Source organism: Zophobas morio, unplaced genomic scaffold, assembly GCF_036711695.1.
Source record: "Zophobas morio isolate AGI-343-1 ecotype UQ-CSIRO unplaced genomic scaffold, CSIRO_AGI_Zmor_V1 ptg000017l, whole genome shotgun sequence".
NCBI classification, from domain to species: Eukaryota; Metazoa; Arthropoda; class Insecta; order Coleoptera; family Tenebrionidae; genus Zophobas; species Zophobas morio.
This window is the reverse complement of record NW_026972122.1, coordinates 6,327,749-6,343,593: the sequence shown is the minus strand read 5'-3', so window position 1 is coordinate 6,343,593 and position 15,845 is coordinate 6,327,749. Positions and strand designations below refer to the sequence as shown.

At 34.1% G+C, this 15,845-nt stretch overlaps 2 protein-coding genes and 1 long non-coding RNA gene across 4 annotated transcripts in view; 1 reads left to right on the top strand and 2 right to left on the bottom strand.

Moving 5' to 3' along the window:
• Positions 1 to 15,845, bottom strand: part of LOC135130006 (mitoguardin) — a 357,387-nt gene that overhangs the window by 258,301 nt on the left and 83,241 nt on the right. The gene's annotated exons all lie outside the window — the stretch shown is intronic.
• Positions 7,701 to 10,356, top strand: LOC135130295 (equilibrative nucleoside transporter 3-like). Of its 2 annotated transcripts, none has more exons than XM_064057661.1 (8): positions 7,701 to 7,802; positions 8,504 to 8,704; positions 8,753 to 8,999; positions 9,046 to 9,096; positions 9,150 to 9,578; positions 9,628 to 9,716; positions 9,822 to 10,021; positions 10,076 to 10,356. In XM_064057661.1, the coding sequence occupies exons 2-8, from the start codon at positions 8,531 to 8,533 to the stop codon at positions 10,185 to 10,187; spliced, it is 1,302 nt and encodes a 433-aa protein (XP_063913731.1). In that variant the 5' UTR covers positions 7,701 to 7,802; positions 8,504 to 8,530; the 3' UTR covers positions 10,188 to 10,356. The 2 variants fall into 2 exon arrangements, with proteins under 2 accessions (XP_063913731.1, XP_063913730.1); XM_064057660.1 differs by lacking the exon at positions 7,701 to 7,802 and adding an exon at positions 7,970 to 8,037.
• On the bottom strand, positions 8,181 to 8,558 carry LOC135130296 (uncharacterized). The gene is made up of 2 exons (XR_010280721.1): positions 8,467 to 8,558; positions 8,181 to 8,417 (listed from the first exon to the last, which is right to left on the bottom strand). It is a non-coding gene; the product is annotated as an uncharacterized LOC135130296 (long non-coding RNA).

Genomic DNA, 15,845 nt, shown 5'->3' with positions numbered 1-15,845 from the left:
TTTTATTGATTATAGAACAATATACTTCTTTATATTTCTTATCTTACAGATTCCGAGGGAAATTTAAAGAAGCCCCTGAAGCAGGTTTTTTCATTGTGCCTGCAATCACGAGGTGGTCTACCATTGTAGTCCATGTTACTATGGAAAGGTTCTCAGAATCACTTCACTAATTTAACTAACAACAAAAATTCAACCAAAAACATCAAAGTACTGTGGTGAGATAACAAATTATTCTTCAAAAATGAAGGGAAATAAAATTATCCAAGTCCCCTCTTTCACGGAGACAACAGAAAAAAATCGAATATTGTAACGTTATAGTGATTAGACCTGTGATCGTCATTTGTCGCAAATAAAATAAAATAAAATAAAATTTCACTTACCCTACGTTGTGTCTTATTCATTATTAATTGCACTGATGTTTAAGTTTTTTCCTTTTCACAAAATTTACCACTAAATTTCCAGATTTGTTTTATAAAGTAGTGTCATAACGCATGGGAGAACATGTTTTAAAGACAACGCAGAATTATATTCAATTTACAAATTTATTAATAAAATCACAGAAATCAACATATTTCCAGTCAGTTTCGGAAATTAAAGCTAATAAAATAACAGAGGCAATACATCAATATTGTACCCCCTAACTATGATTTGGTCAACAAAGAGAGGTCATTTGTGTTACTAAAAGAATTTTCCTTAAACAATTTTCAGAGAGTTAGTGTTTGAATATTTTTACAACAAAATATTACTAACTATTATTATTTACTATTTACGAGTTTCTTCATCTAGTTGAGGGTTTTTTTTTATTCTTATAATTTCTTTAAGTTATTTGTCTTATTTATTTGTTTTTTTTTTCACGTAGATGAGCGGTAAGAAAACAAATTTTCAGCCCTAACAACAGGTACATTTAGCTCGCTCCGCTCCAAGAGAAATGCCAACGACCAACAAAATAATAAATTTCTCTAATTACATCAAATCGTGACGCTGCCACAAGTACTACGCCCTATCATCCGAAGCTACGCTGTCGACAATATTTCGCTTTCCCTTAGTGCTTATGAAAGGGTTAATTCATGCCACAAGTTTAGTTTCGCCCTAGCAACGCGAGCAAAATCGAGTATTAATTACGCTGAGCAAAAGTTACGTTTACGCAATGCCTTACGCTCACATGCTATCTCGCCAGGTGATCATTAAAAAAAACATTTCTCGGAACGAGGCGTACCAAAAGAACCGGCGATTTATGTGGACGCGCCTCGGCGAAATGCGATGGGGTTGTAACAACGGCACCATTGGCGAATTGGCCAGTTTATTAACGAATGACTCGCTTACAAAAAAAATGATGATTTGAGCGGGAACCGGGGCTTCTATAGTTATAGGACGTTTCTAGCGCTCTGTTGATTTTTTGAGAAACAACTTCCTTTTTTTTTGTTTCTGTTTTTTTTTGTGTGTGTTTTGTTTCTGTGCATCCCGCGGTGGCAAACGAGCTAGTAATTTCAGGCATTCAACAATTAGCAAAGACGTTCCACGTTAAAAAAACAGTCCCAATTAATTTACGCAATGGAGTAGTACGCATATGAAATTTACTCATTATACGTCCAAAATTTGTATGTGATTAAATTCGTCCCCCTTTTTTTTTATATTCTATTTGTGGTGAAACTCCTCTTTTTTATCAATTTCTTAACTGTTCATTTTAGATTTTTCGTTCATGTTATAAAACCTCAGCAAGTAATTTAACCATCAAATAAAGTTCAGATAAATTTTCTTTATGTTCCTAAATTTTGAAAGTGAACAGAAAGAAATTACACCTTTAAATTTGGATAATGGCAATTCTTTTCCACTCAAGGCTTAACTCAGCAAAACAGTTTATCAACATTATTTGTGACCTACTGGAGTAAGATGATTTTTGGTTTTTAAAAAAAGGACTAAACACTTCCAAGTGTTCAGGATTGACAATTTTTGAATTACCTGTTAATATTGTTGTACTGCAACGAAAAAACTCTCTAGGTAACTCCACTACCACCAAATTTTAATTAACTGAAGTTAACACACAATTTTTCTTTTTCACAGACTACACAAACGGCTTTTAACCCTCACAAGGCAAAGTTAAAAAGTTTTTCTTCTGCACGAACTGTATAAGACGGCTTTTAACCCCCAGAAGGCAAAGTTAAAAAGTTTTTTTTTCTGCACGAACTACACAAACGGCTTTTAACCCCCACAAGGCAAAGTTAACAGTTTTTCTTCTTTCACCCTACTTTTACTTAAATAGTGACGATAAAACTGGAGACGTCGCAGTACCAGTAGGGCAAATTTTTACGAATTCTGTGCCGTGATTGGCTCATTAGCTGGCTTAAGCTCAGCTCTTCTACTCCCCTCTCTTAAATTCACCGAACCAATTTTATGTAACAATCTAATTATTAGTTATAATTGTTTATGACAATTAATGTCCTGAAGTTTACAAAGTTGTTATCCAACAATATCCGTTGGATCAATGGCGTAATCAAAATTATAATCACCGAATAAATCTATACAAACTTATTTTCCAAAAGTTGTTGTAGATGTGTTTTTTTTTGACAAATTTTTCCAATGCATTGACACTGAAATGTCTACAACAAATTTTGTTTATTGTTCCTGAAAGAAAGATTATTGAATTTAAATCGATTGTTATGTGTAAAGGAAACTGGAATAGTTGTTAAACTACCCTCTCAAAGAGGTCGCCCCTTGTCAAAAATCGAACTACGCAAAGAAAATCGATGATTTTTCCTATTTCCTCACACCCAACTAAATTGTTAAGCTATCTTATTGCTGGGCGACAATCGTTTACACCTCTCGCCTACAATTTTATACCTGTCTCTATCTAAAAGGGTTGACTCTATTCTTGAACAACAGAAAAAGATATTCTATTTTCCATTCAAAATAATGCTATTATTAAGTTTGAACCATTCTAAACCTCATACCTACATGACATTAAAATTAATGGAATAAAATAATAAAAAAATAAAACAAATAGCTAACTAAATTCTGCCCCTTGATTGTCGCCTCACGCAAAGGGTTGAACTAAATTATTGAATTTAGATCTTCTAAACAAATCAGAAACAAATTATTCCTTTCAACAGATTTTTGTTTTTGTGTTTATTTAATTGTTTCCTAAATATTTCAGTTACTTCATGTTTAGCTAATTGACTGAACCTGCACTGTCATCTGATACTTTTTCACATTTCGCGGAATGCAGGGCCATCTGCACCCTTATTGGGATCAAGTGGATGCTGACGCTGGGAACCTGTCGACTTTGATTACGCTCTATTATCGCGCATATGTGCATTACAGTCGACCATGCCAAAGTGGTCAATTGTTGCAAACTCACTAATAAATGGCTAGAAAATTGTTACAGTTGATTTCAAGTTAACAAAATTTATTTAATTCTAACTGGATGTGTTTATTAATAACTAGCTGACCCCGTGAACTTCGTTTCACCTACAATTTAATTTTGAATCTGCAAAATCGAATGCTTTGAAATGTTGCAGATATTTTAAACATATGATAAGCATAATAAATTTTTATTCAAAATATATTTACTTATCCCCTGCAAAAAATTGATGACGTCAGCCCAAAATTTTTCCAAATGAATCCTATCTAAAATGTCTAAAATAGGATGAGACTATACTTATGATTTATCATTCCATTCATATTTTTTAGTTTTGCTTATAGGGGGTGTCTCAAAAAAATTAATCACTGAGTCAATTTATTTTATTGATTGAATCAAGAATTGCAAAACTGAATTTTGAAATATTGCAGAGGTTTTGAAGTTACTGTTTGACATGGTAGGTTTTCAATCAAAATATATCTGTTTATCAAGCCCAAAAACTTGAAGACGTCAACTCAATATTTTGCCGAATAAATCCTATCTAAAATGTGGAAAATATCATCAGTATATTTTCGTAATTTATCATTGCATTCATATTTTTTAGATTTGCTTTTACAGTGACTCAAAAAAATATATGGATCAGTCAATTTATTTTAGTGAATAACTCAAGAGTTGCAAAAATGAATAGTTTGAGATCTTGCAGACGTTTTAAAGTTATTGTAAGCATGGTAAATTGTTAACAATATTTATTTATTGCCCCCAAAAAATTGATAGAATGGCTCACTCGATTTTCGCAATAATTTTGGGAATACAATACAGTTATTTTTAGTATTACACTGCACCAATCCAAGGTGGTATACGTGTTGATCGTAAATGTTGATTCGGTCATCACAAAATTGTGTGAAGAAAAGACTCAACTCGAAAATGCTGAATATGTTTCATTATACTTTTCGTGCGAAGGAAGTTCTGTCGAAACAACGTTCGATCAATTTTTTGACAATGGTTGATATAAATAAAACTCAGTAGATGCTCATACTCGAAATACGAAGTATCTACTCGAATATCAAATCAAAATATTTCTAGTTTTTCGAGATGATATTAATACTTCAGTAGGTAACAGTTGATGCTCAAGTAGCATCTCGATACAACAAAAAAGGAAAACAGTGACAGTGTTCAACCATCAAAGCAAAAATCGAGTCACCAAAATATAAGTTAGTATGGGGTAGACACCTTGAGATAGGAATCTCTATGGCCAGTGTTAGAAAAAACGCACTGCACAATTTATGCATAAATAAAAGTTAATTACATGAAAAGTTTTCGATATTCCTGCTCCTAATTTGTTTTTCAAACTGAATGCACCTTTTGACGACGTTCCACGTTCATGAAAGTCGCCATGTTTAGTTAAAATTCACTCTTACAACGATCTTACTCGTTTTCTAAGCTGCTTTACAGACAGCTCAGTTATTTGCCACGCCGATGCTCATTTTTAGATTAAATACTCACAAAACGCGTAGATGTTCAATTTGTGTCCGGGGAGATACAATGTTTCGAAGTAGGTACTCAGTACATAGAGTAGATGCTCAGGTATATAAGAGTAATAATGAAGTAGGTACTTCGTACTTCGAATATTAATTTATACTCAGTTTTATTCATACCATCCAATGTCTCGCTTCAATGTTTGGATTATGTTGATTATGAGCACAACGCTGATCAACTTCCATATCCGAATTACCCATGAAATAAATCATTGCAGTTTGCACCTGAGGTAGTTCGTGGACCTATGTGAGGTTGTCGTCTTCTCGGCATTTTAATAAACTTCATAAAACGACACATAATTATTTTCACAGTCAATCAGATCTGTAAATTTTGTCTTGAGAATTTTAAAATATTGAAAACTTCAAATTAAATCCTCGAATAACGGTAAAGTTTGAGGTTTTATCGGAACCAACAAAGTGAATATAGGTAAATAGAATGGCAGATCAAAATTAATAAGAAACTTTCGCAATGTGTAATTAAATTCACTTTAACCAAGATTCTTCTTAAAATAAACGACGATTTTTTAACGAAAAAACAAAGAACGATTTGAAATGCAATATACTTTTCACAATTGCACGGAAGAATTAGTTTTGTATGACACGTCAGTTAGACGACAGAAACGCCAACTATTGAAATTAATTTGAAGTGGCGATTCCCATGCAAAATTTTTAGAATTTTTTTATTTTTTAACTGTTCTTTTAAGTTTTCCTTATTTTTTTTATTTATAAACCATCCCCGTAATATAAAAAATTCTTCAAATCGGTCAAGCCGTTTTTGAGTCTTAGCGAGACTAACAGGAACAGCAATTGATTTTTATTATATAGATGATTAAAAAATGGGGGTTGGTGGTAGAAAGGTGAAAATTTAGGGTTATGTGTATTTTTTGATGCCAATTCTTAAAAAAATAAAAATAAAAAATTTTGTCCAAAAAATAGACAAAAATTTTTTAGGGTGGGCCACCCTTATCACTTAGGGATTTAAGAAATAGTTTACAACCTATTCTCAGACCTACCGAATATACATAAAAAATTTCATACAAATCGGTCAACCCATTTCGGAGAAGTTCGGTTCCAAACGCTGTGACGCGAGAATTTTATACATAATGCATTATTATTTTAGAACAAATTTCATTACCATAAAAAAGGTTATACTGACTCGACCTTAATAGATAGACATATGCTGTCTCGGACTTTTCTTTAGAACTTTTAGAGGGGAACAATTTCGTCATACATGATTTTTACGTAACTTTAACCGTTTAAGCAGCGTAAGCAACGGAAGCTGTCAAAGGAGGAATAATTTTCCCGTTTTTCCGAATTTTTCATTGCTACTTCACTCCTAATGATCGTACCGTGATATTGTATAGCCTATATGTAGATATGATACATGGACTATCCAACACAAAAAGATTTTTTGAATTTGAACCAGTAGTTTCTGAGATAAACGTGTTCAAATAAACAAAAGCTTCAGCTTTATTATATAAGTATAGAAGTATAGATATGCAGTGTACTGAAACTTGGAGATTTAAAAATTGAACCTTCATTTAATTTTAAAAAACAAGAGAAAATATCACAAGATCAATTATTCATATTGTTATCGCACTTTGACTTGCAATTAAGGTTATTTGACTAAATTTAACAATTGAAACTAATTTAATAGTCGCTGCCAAGGAATATTTTAAACACTGCGCTGGAACCAATATGTATCTGGGCGATTGGACACACCCCTAATCTTTAACACGACGCAATACTTATTAAGTGGATTTTGTAGCTTTTACAATTTCTAGAAATCCATGATATTTTTTGTGGCGCCATGTGCAACCGAAATTCTGAGAAAGAAATAATCTGGTCCTACGCTAACATGCATACAAAATTTCTTAAAGTGACCCATGACAGATATTTTCCAGATCTACGAAACACATGTGTGTTTGCTTAAAATTTCAAGTAACGTGCAACATATGTATTTTTCTCAAAATGAGATCCAATAATTGCACTATTAAATGATTGGCCGCTCGGTATAATTAAAATATACTGGCGCTTACCACAGTACTTTTTCCAGGGAAGATGAAAACAACAACGTTCTCTTTCTGACTCTTCAAACGGTTCACACTTGGCGAAAATTGAAGGCATCGACAAAATAGGTAGTTGATATGTTTATGTTGAAATTAACTTGGTAAAGTGATAGACTTTTATTAATGAATAAAATAAATATAAGCACAATTCTTTTTTATTGTTCGAAATGGTATTTTTTTCGTAGTCTTCATATCACACTCCAAAAATTGGTTTCAGCTCATTTGATGTTTATATCGGTTCCTTTTACATTGTTGTACTGACGAGCTGTATTTGTAATTTAGGCAACCAATATTCCACTTCGTTTCAAAAATCCCGCCTAATCAAAACGGTTGGGTAAGGACACGTTGTTCCAATATTTGACGAGCTGTCTGTACTGTATGTATACTGTGATGTTACCTCTCTGAGGGTTTCTCGATAAATCTTTACGATAACAGCGCCAACCCCACGTACCGGGCCCTTTTGCTCGGTACTATGGCGCCTCTAGTGGAAAGTGGCCAAAATACACTTGTCAGCAATCCGCGGGAAAACAAACAAAATCAAAACAAAATATTAACAAACTTCGAACCGGAACACCTATCTTACATTTAGATAAACCCTGATTTGCATCAAACGCCACTGAGGTTGTGACGTGGTTGATACTGCACAGTCGGCCAGCCAAATTTATCGCCTGGTGTCGCGCCGGCGTACTTATTTGTCTGGCGCATTCCTCAGCAGTTGTTAACACTTCCACCACAGACAAGCCACTGCCCCACCACTGACAAACGAATATAGTCTTTAATTCAAGAGTCCAAACAGTCGATTCCAATTATTTTGCCCTTCAACACAGGAAAATGACGGTTTAGGTAAGGATGACCTTGATTCCGCTTAAAAATTTGCAAAATACTGTAGTGGCTATCCTGTTTAGTGGAAACTTTTAGGAGAATGTAACTAGAAAAACTAGAATTTTGACACTTCGGGTCAGAGATATTGAATATAAGTACATATATACATTTAAACCTCCTTGCTTTGGGTTGACACATAACCACATATAACCTCAAAATGGGTCCGACCAAAACGTGTGAAGTGCAACGCACTCCTGTGAGTCCTGCGGCAACAGAATACACAATACAATACAATATAATCATTCACTCACTTTTAAAAAATGTATAAATTTAATTAATAGCACTCATAAATTTTTTAGCTTGTTCATGTTTTTTTCTGACTATGAACGTACTCGTACGTACGAACGCCTTTATTATTTTAGTAAGTTAAACATAATATGAGTTCTGTTGATGTATTTTTTTAACATTATGTTGGCTTTTATCCGAGATTGTGTTGTAAAGTGGCAGTCCTCGCGTTTAAAAATTGCGCGTATGAAGTGACGGTTGAGGTAAGTCGTCAATAAGGGTCACGTTCGCTCAAAGTGGGTATGTGTCTTGTCTGGTAGTCTGTGCTTCCACGCTGACTAAGCCCTATGACTAAGCCTGGTTATCAGATATCAGCCACTTCAATCTCAATAACACTTACCGTTATCAATAGCATCTGATAGTGGTCGTTCATACAGTATTCGAGAGAAAGCAATCCCGAAAACATGGCTAACGAAATGAAAGCGAAATCACAAGTGAGCTTAATCTCCAGCAGTCATCCCGAAAAAATCCAAGAGGCGGACGCCCCCGAAGACAAATTTTACGTTGTTTACATTGTTTTTTTCTTTATGGGTTTGGTTCACCTTTTGCCATGGAGTTTCTTCAATACTGCCAATGGAGTAAGTACTTCAACTCACATAATGTATAATGCGATTTTCTATTTTCAGTACTGGATGTACAAATTTAGAAATACGACCACCAATGACACTCATTCTAAATTTAGAACAACTTTGCAAGCCGAGTTTAACGCGTCGATCATGATAACACTTCAAGTTTCACAAGTGGCATTTCTGATTATTGGATTACTTTATGGCAGATTTATTTCTGTTCGAGTCAGATTTATTGGAATCCTGTCCATTGTCCTAATCCTTTTTGTTACTCTAACCGCATTCGTGAAGATTGACACTGATTCTTGTAAGTAACTGAAATTAGCTCACGACTGTTACGATACAACTTTTAGGGCAAGAAGGATTTTTTGCAATGGTGATGATACTCACGTTTGGTATCAACTGTATGTCGTTCTTATAAAATCTTAACTAACTTGCTACTAATATTATATTTTAGCCATGAATTCAGTCTTCACCATCACCCTGTACACAGCAATATCCAATTTCCCTCATCATTATTTAGCTCCGTACCTTGCTGGGACTGGAATATCCACCATCTTCACAGCACTTCTTCAGATTCTCTCATTAGCAACAGGTTTCTCAGTCCAAGACAACGCTTTGGTATACTTCATTTTGGGTGTTGTTCTAATAGGTTTCACCTTAATACTGGTCGTAATCACAACAGGTCGCAATCAGTTTTATCTGTACTACATGCAAAATTATACAAAAAACCAAGAAGAAAAGCACATGAGTTTCCAAGAAGGAATTCGCCTGTTTAAAAAGGTGTGGTCTCCTATTGCCATGATGGGTCTGTTTGTGATTACGTCCAGCATGTCACCTACTACTTTGGTGGTTTCGGAAGGAGAGCAAAATGGTGTTTGGAATGGTAAGGTGTTTAAAAGATGTATTAAGATATGAAAAAAATCTGGTTTCAGATAAATATTTTGTGCCGGTAATAACTTTTCTGCTTTATGCTGTTTGTGAGTTACTTGGACAGATTCTAGGTTTTAGATTTGCTCCTAAGGTAAGTTTTTGTGCGTAAAAATTTGTTGCAATTATTTTGGGTTTAGTCAAGCGATTTTGATTAAATGAAGTCAATGAATGAATTCTTTGTTATTATGTATTTAAGAATTTGCCTGGGATCGTATGGGTACTAATCGCTTTTGTTAGAATGGTGGTAATATTTCCACTGTTCATGTTGTGTAATGCTCAACCCCGACATCATTTGCCGGTAGTGTTACCTCATGATTATCAATACATTCTGGTTGTGATATCGGGGGCTATTTCTGGTGGGTATATACTCAGTCGGTCTACATACATCACTGCAAGGTATTATGCATACATGTAGATAGCCAGACAATATCAACTGATTTTTTTTTTTAGTTTGGTTAAACCTGAAGAACTAAAAGATGCATATCATGTACAGATGTTGCTTATAGGAGTGGAAACAGGTATACTGTCTTTCCTATCGATCGTGGCCGTCGATTTATTGTAAAACTGACGTTCACCGAAGTTTTTTTTTGACAACAAGGAAAAATCGAAAGTAAGATGAAGATGACATCTTAATTGATTTATGATAAATCATAACAGTCGTACTCTAAGAAGTACATAACTATAATTTAAAAAAAATGTATTTAAATGAAATAAAACAATGTTATCAAGAATACTCGTTTTATGGGTGCTTCGGTTATCTGACGTATGCCACCTATTAGATGATGAAATTTCAGGGGCTACACTATCAATAATCGTAATTTACACCTAAAATCATAAATAAATACCGCTCGGTTCGGTGGTATAACTTCATTGCTTTATTGTCATAAATCATACTATTGACTCAGCAGCGAGCATTGTATTTTTCGGTGTGGACATGATGAGTGATCGATAAGTGAAGTGAAGTCATGTTTCCTATTTTCTGCAAAGCACAAAAGGGCAGAGATCTCTGTGTAATTTGTTATATGTTATCTTTTAACAGACAAGATAAGCTTTTGTGTCTTAACTCGTTCTTTAAAGATATCTAATTAGAAACAATAGGCTGTAATATAGTTAAGGATTTCGATCTCTTCTTTAAGTAGAACTTCATCGTAGGAAAATCAGTGGTGCATAAACAAGAACTTGATTTGCAAATCATGATTACAGAACGTAATAAAAGTGACTTTACTATTTTTTATGAAATGAAGTGAGTATAAAATATTATTATACAGGGTTATGATAAAGTAATGCACAAAATATGTGTTATTGCATTTGTTTGTTAAAAAAAAAAATGCAATAACATGTCAAGTTTTTTATTTTACTCTCCATCCTTTGACAAATTTGTAAAAGTTATGACGTCATCAATGATTTTTTTTAAATAGGAAGGTACAATTTCGATTGATTGATTGGTAGTCTAAGAATTTCATAACCACTCTCTCTCAGCGTCTCATCTAAGCTTTGGTGTATCAGTTCTAAAATGTTTAATAATTATTTTTAGAAAATTTTTGTTCAAATTGTTTACTATGATTAAGCAGTCACGAAAATGTTGGGGGCTTGTCCAACTGTACTGAATGATATGGTGTGTTGTCCATAACGACCACACATTTTTTGTTCAACTTAGCCAAAGCAGCAATAAGTTGATTGACCATTCAGTTTTGAAAAAGTGTCCCGTCCTTTGTTTTGTGATAGTTTCTATCAATGTTTTCCGAATTTAATAAAAAGTTACAACCATCTCAAAATTGAGTTCCTGTTTATAGAATTGTAAATCTTGATCCCCCACTTTTAATTTTGATGGGATTACTTTTTAAATTTGTTTCGTGCACCAACAACGAAGTGATACTGAACTAGTTTGGTGTATCGAGGTTCCGTCGAGGTAAATGGATGTTAAAAGCGCACAAGAATTTTGAAACTGGAGGGATTTTCTCAAGTAATTTTTGCTGCAATAATATGTTTTTGTTCACATAAAATTTTGCGACCGTTTACCTGCCTATGTTTGTAACCCATCGACTTGAGCATTTTGTACAAGGTAGTTTGCTCCCACTTAAATTTCAAATGTTTTTGCGAATCAGTCAAAAGGTTGTCTGTTGTACAGGATTAATTTTTTTCGTTGTATTGTCAAATTAGTCGTTGTAGATCTTTTGTAAACACATAATTTGAAAAAGTGTCAGTGGGTTCTCGCTCGCCATAAGATGAACGGTTTATAGCTTACAATACGTGTTGGATATAGTGAATTTAGGGTTACAAAAATCTGGATATTTCACGTTTTTCCACAGTAGGAACTATTTTATATACATAATGTGTTGGTTACTAACGCACGCCCACTAGAGATGAAGTAAACCGATCCATGCAGGAAGCATCTTCGGAGCAATCTATACTTCTATACTTATATTATAAAGCTGAAGTGTTTGTTTAATTGAACGCGCTAATCTCAGAAACCACTGGTTGGAATTCAAAAAATCTTTTTGTGTTTTATCGTATCTACATATAGGCTATATAACATCACGCTACGATCAATAGGGGAGCGAAGTAGCAACGAAAAATTCGGAAAAACGGGAAAATTATTCCTCCTTTGACAGTTTCGTTGCTAACGCTGCTTAAACGGTTAAAGTTACGTAAAAATCATGTGTGAAGAAATTGTTTCCCTCTAAAAGTTCTAAAGAAAAGTCCGCGACAGCATATGTCTATCTTTTAAGGTCGACTCAGTATAACCTATTTCTTTTCTTCTTATATTTCTTCTGCAGGTGTCGTGTGAGGTGGTTGTGTTTAAAGGTGCTCCCGTTATTTTGACTGGTACTTGGCAAGTAGTAGCTATCTACTGGTTTTTTAACTGGTGTCATTCTCATACAATAAACTAATCCTTTTTTGGGACATGAAGTAATTTTTTAGCTTCAAAAATAGTTTAGATTTCTTTCGTGTGTTCCAGCCGCTCGGTGCAGGCGTACCGCAGCGGCTACGTCTTACGACAAGTTTTTAGGCGGACAAAATGCCGGCATGCAGTATCTGTACTAGCACTTTAAAAAATTTTGATAAATGCCAAAAATGTTTTACCTGCGGAAAAAAATTTCATTCAAAATGTCTAAAACTGGATGACACTGAGTTAAACATTTTAAATAAATATAATAATTTCCGTTTCATATGTGATAATTGTCTGGTAATTGAAGGTCAGTCTAAACTTGATATGTTAAAAGAGTCAGTTGAGAAATGTGTGTCAATTACCTGTTGCTGTACCTAATTCAACACCATCTTACGCCGAAGTTACAAATAAAAACAAGTCAACAATTATATTGCAGCCAAAAAATGCAAAACAATCTGTATCTGCCACCAAAAAGGATCTTCTAAATGAAATCGATCCAATTAAAACTAATCTTGAAATTTCTAATATAAAATCAGGGCGCAATGGCAGTGTGATTATCAGTTGCAACAAAAGCGGTGACACGGAGAAAATTCAAAGTTTAGTAACAGAAAAGTTGAACGCATATAACCTAAAACAATTGCCCGTACTTAACCCCCGTATAAGAATTTCAGGTATAGATAATGATATCCCAGACGACTCTATTGTTAATTATATTTTATATGGAAATAAATCATTATTTAATACTTCTTACATCTGCAAACTGAAAAAAACTAAACCTCTGCGAAATCACGATAAATTGAAACAAGCAATCTTTGAGGTTGATCTCTATTCTTACAAAAATATTCTGCAGGCTGGTAAGGTGTTAATTGGTTACGATTACTGTCGGATTTGGGATGCAATTGAGGTGCGACGTTGTTTTAATTGTTCTGGCTTTAACCACTTGTCCCATCAGTGTGAAGAAAGTGGGCCTACTTGTCCAAAATGTGCAGGAGCTCACCGACTGAAAGACTGTAATGCTGACACATTTAAGTGTAGTAATTGTGAATCACTTAAAAGAAAAAATCCCGATATTAAATCTGACCACCAGCGTGGGATGCAAATAAGTGTGCAGTTTATCATAATCACTTGCAAAAATTTAAACAGCGTATAGTAGGTACCGAATAGCAATTACAGGAGTTGCCTCTACCTGGTATGGACAATTCATTTTCCACATCGATTTCATCATGTCAGTCACAGTCATCTCTATTTTATTACTACCAAAATGTACGTGGACTTTGTACTAAAACACGGAAATTCTACCTGTCTTCTACTGAAGCAACACATCTTCATTTAATCGCAATTACGGAAACATGGTTGCATGATGGTTTATTAGACTCTGAAATACTGGATTTGTCCATGTATCAGGTTTTCAGGAAAGACCGCAATCATAAGTTGTGTCATGTTTCTAGGGGTAGAGGTGTTCTACTAGCTGTGAGCCAATCCATCAAAGCTTCTATATGTGACAAACCTATCTGTGATACTATTGATATTCTTCAAGCTTTACCTTTTATTGATCTTCTTACTGTGAAGATTACTTGGAAATTCCGTACTTTTTTTGTTCTAGTCATCTACATTCCACCTCAATGTACTAGTGAAAATTATTGTTTATTCTTTGATTATCTAATGTCTTTATATTATTTATACGGATCTGACTTAATTATATTTGGCGATTTTAATATACCCGATATAGGACAGCACTCACCATTATCTTCATCTGATTACCTTCATAATTTTTTAGGATACTATGACCTTAACCAGCATAACGGTATACTTAATATAAATAATCGAGTTTTGGATCTTGTGCTAATGAGTACGAATGTCTCAAGTGCAGTAACCAAATCGGATCAACCATTTTTGCTCGAGGATCTAAATCATCCTGCCTTAGATATCCAAATATCGTTGCCAAAAATAATAAACAAATTTCTGAGTACAGTTTCTTCTGACTCTGAGTATAATTTTAGAAAGTGTAATTTCCATTTACTCTATGAACTATTGCTCCACACCGACTGGTCTTTTCTTAACAACTACAGCAATATAGATGAAGCAGTTTTACACTTTTACACCACATTAAATGACATTTTTCAACAATCTGTTCCCAAGAAAAAACATGCCGCCAGGAAATATCCGATATGGTTCAACTCAGATATAATTAAACAATTGAAACATGAAAAAACCGCTTACAAAAAATATTGTAAAACACAGTCGCTTGTTAATTATTATGCTTTTAAATCTATAAGAACCACACTAAAATCTAGAATTCATGAGGCATACAAGTCGTACATACAACTAACAAATAGCCGCTTAAAATACGAGCCCAAATGTTTCTGGTCATTCATCAATTCAAAAAAAGCATCGCATTTTATTCCATCAAGTATGACTTTTAAAAGTAAAAATCTATCGACACCTGAGGAAATTGTTGACGCCTTTGCGGATCACTTTGGGCAGTCATTCGTGAATAACAACTCAACTATTAGTGATAAGACAAATGCAAGTCTTAATAAAAATATTCTAATGGTTAAATCTGTTACGGATGATGTTGTGTACAAAGCTATTAAAAAATTGAAAGATAACATGACAAGTGGCCCAGATCAAATACCTGCGTTTGTTGTAAAAGATTGTGCTAATGTTTTTGTGAAACCTTTAACAACGTTATTCAACCTCATTATACCAACTAGTACATTTCCCTCCCAGTGGAAATTGTCAAAAATTTGTCCTGTACACAAAAAAGATAATAAAGTCAAGGTCGAAAATTACAGGCCAATAGCAATCATCTGCAACTTTGCTAAGATTCTTGAGAGAGTCGTGCATGGTTTGTTACATCGACATGTGTCACAAATACTATCCCCTAATCAACATGGGTTTATAAAAGGTCGCTCAACTGAAACAAATTTGACTTCGATAACACAGTTTTTATGCACTGCTGTAGATGACCAACATCAGGTCGATGTCATCTACAGCGATTTTTCAAAGGCGTTCGATAAGATTGATCATAATCTACTAATAATGAAATTGGAATGTTTTGGATTTTCAGATGAACTAATTTCTTTAATAAAATGTTATTTAAAAGACCGTTCTATGTATGTTCAGTTGAATGGGTTCAAATCTAAGCAATTCTTACAGGAAACTGGCGTACCTCAGGGATCAGTGTTGGGGCCGCTTCCCTTTAATATTTTTATTAACGACATTGTTGATGTAGTGGATGTGCACTCGCTATTGTTTGCCGATGATCTAAAGATCTATTCTATTATCAACTCTGCAAGTGATTCCATACGTTTGCAAAACAACATAGAC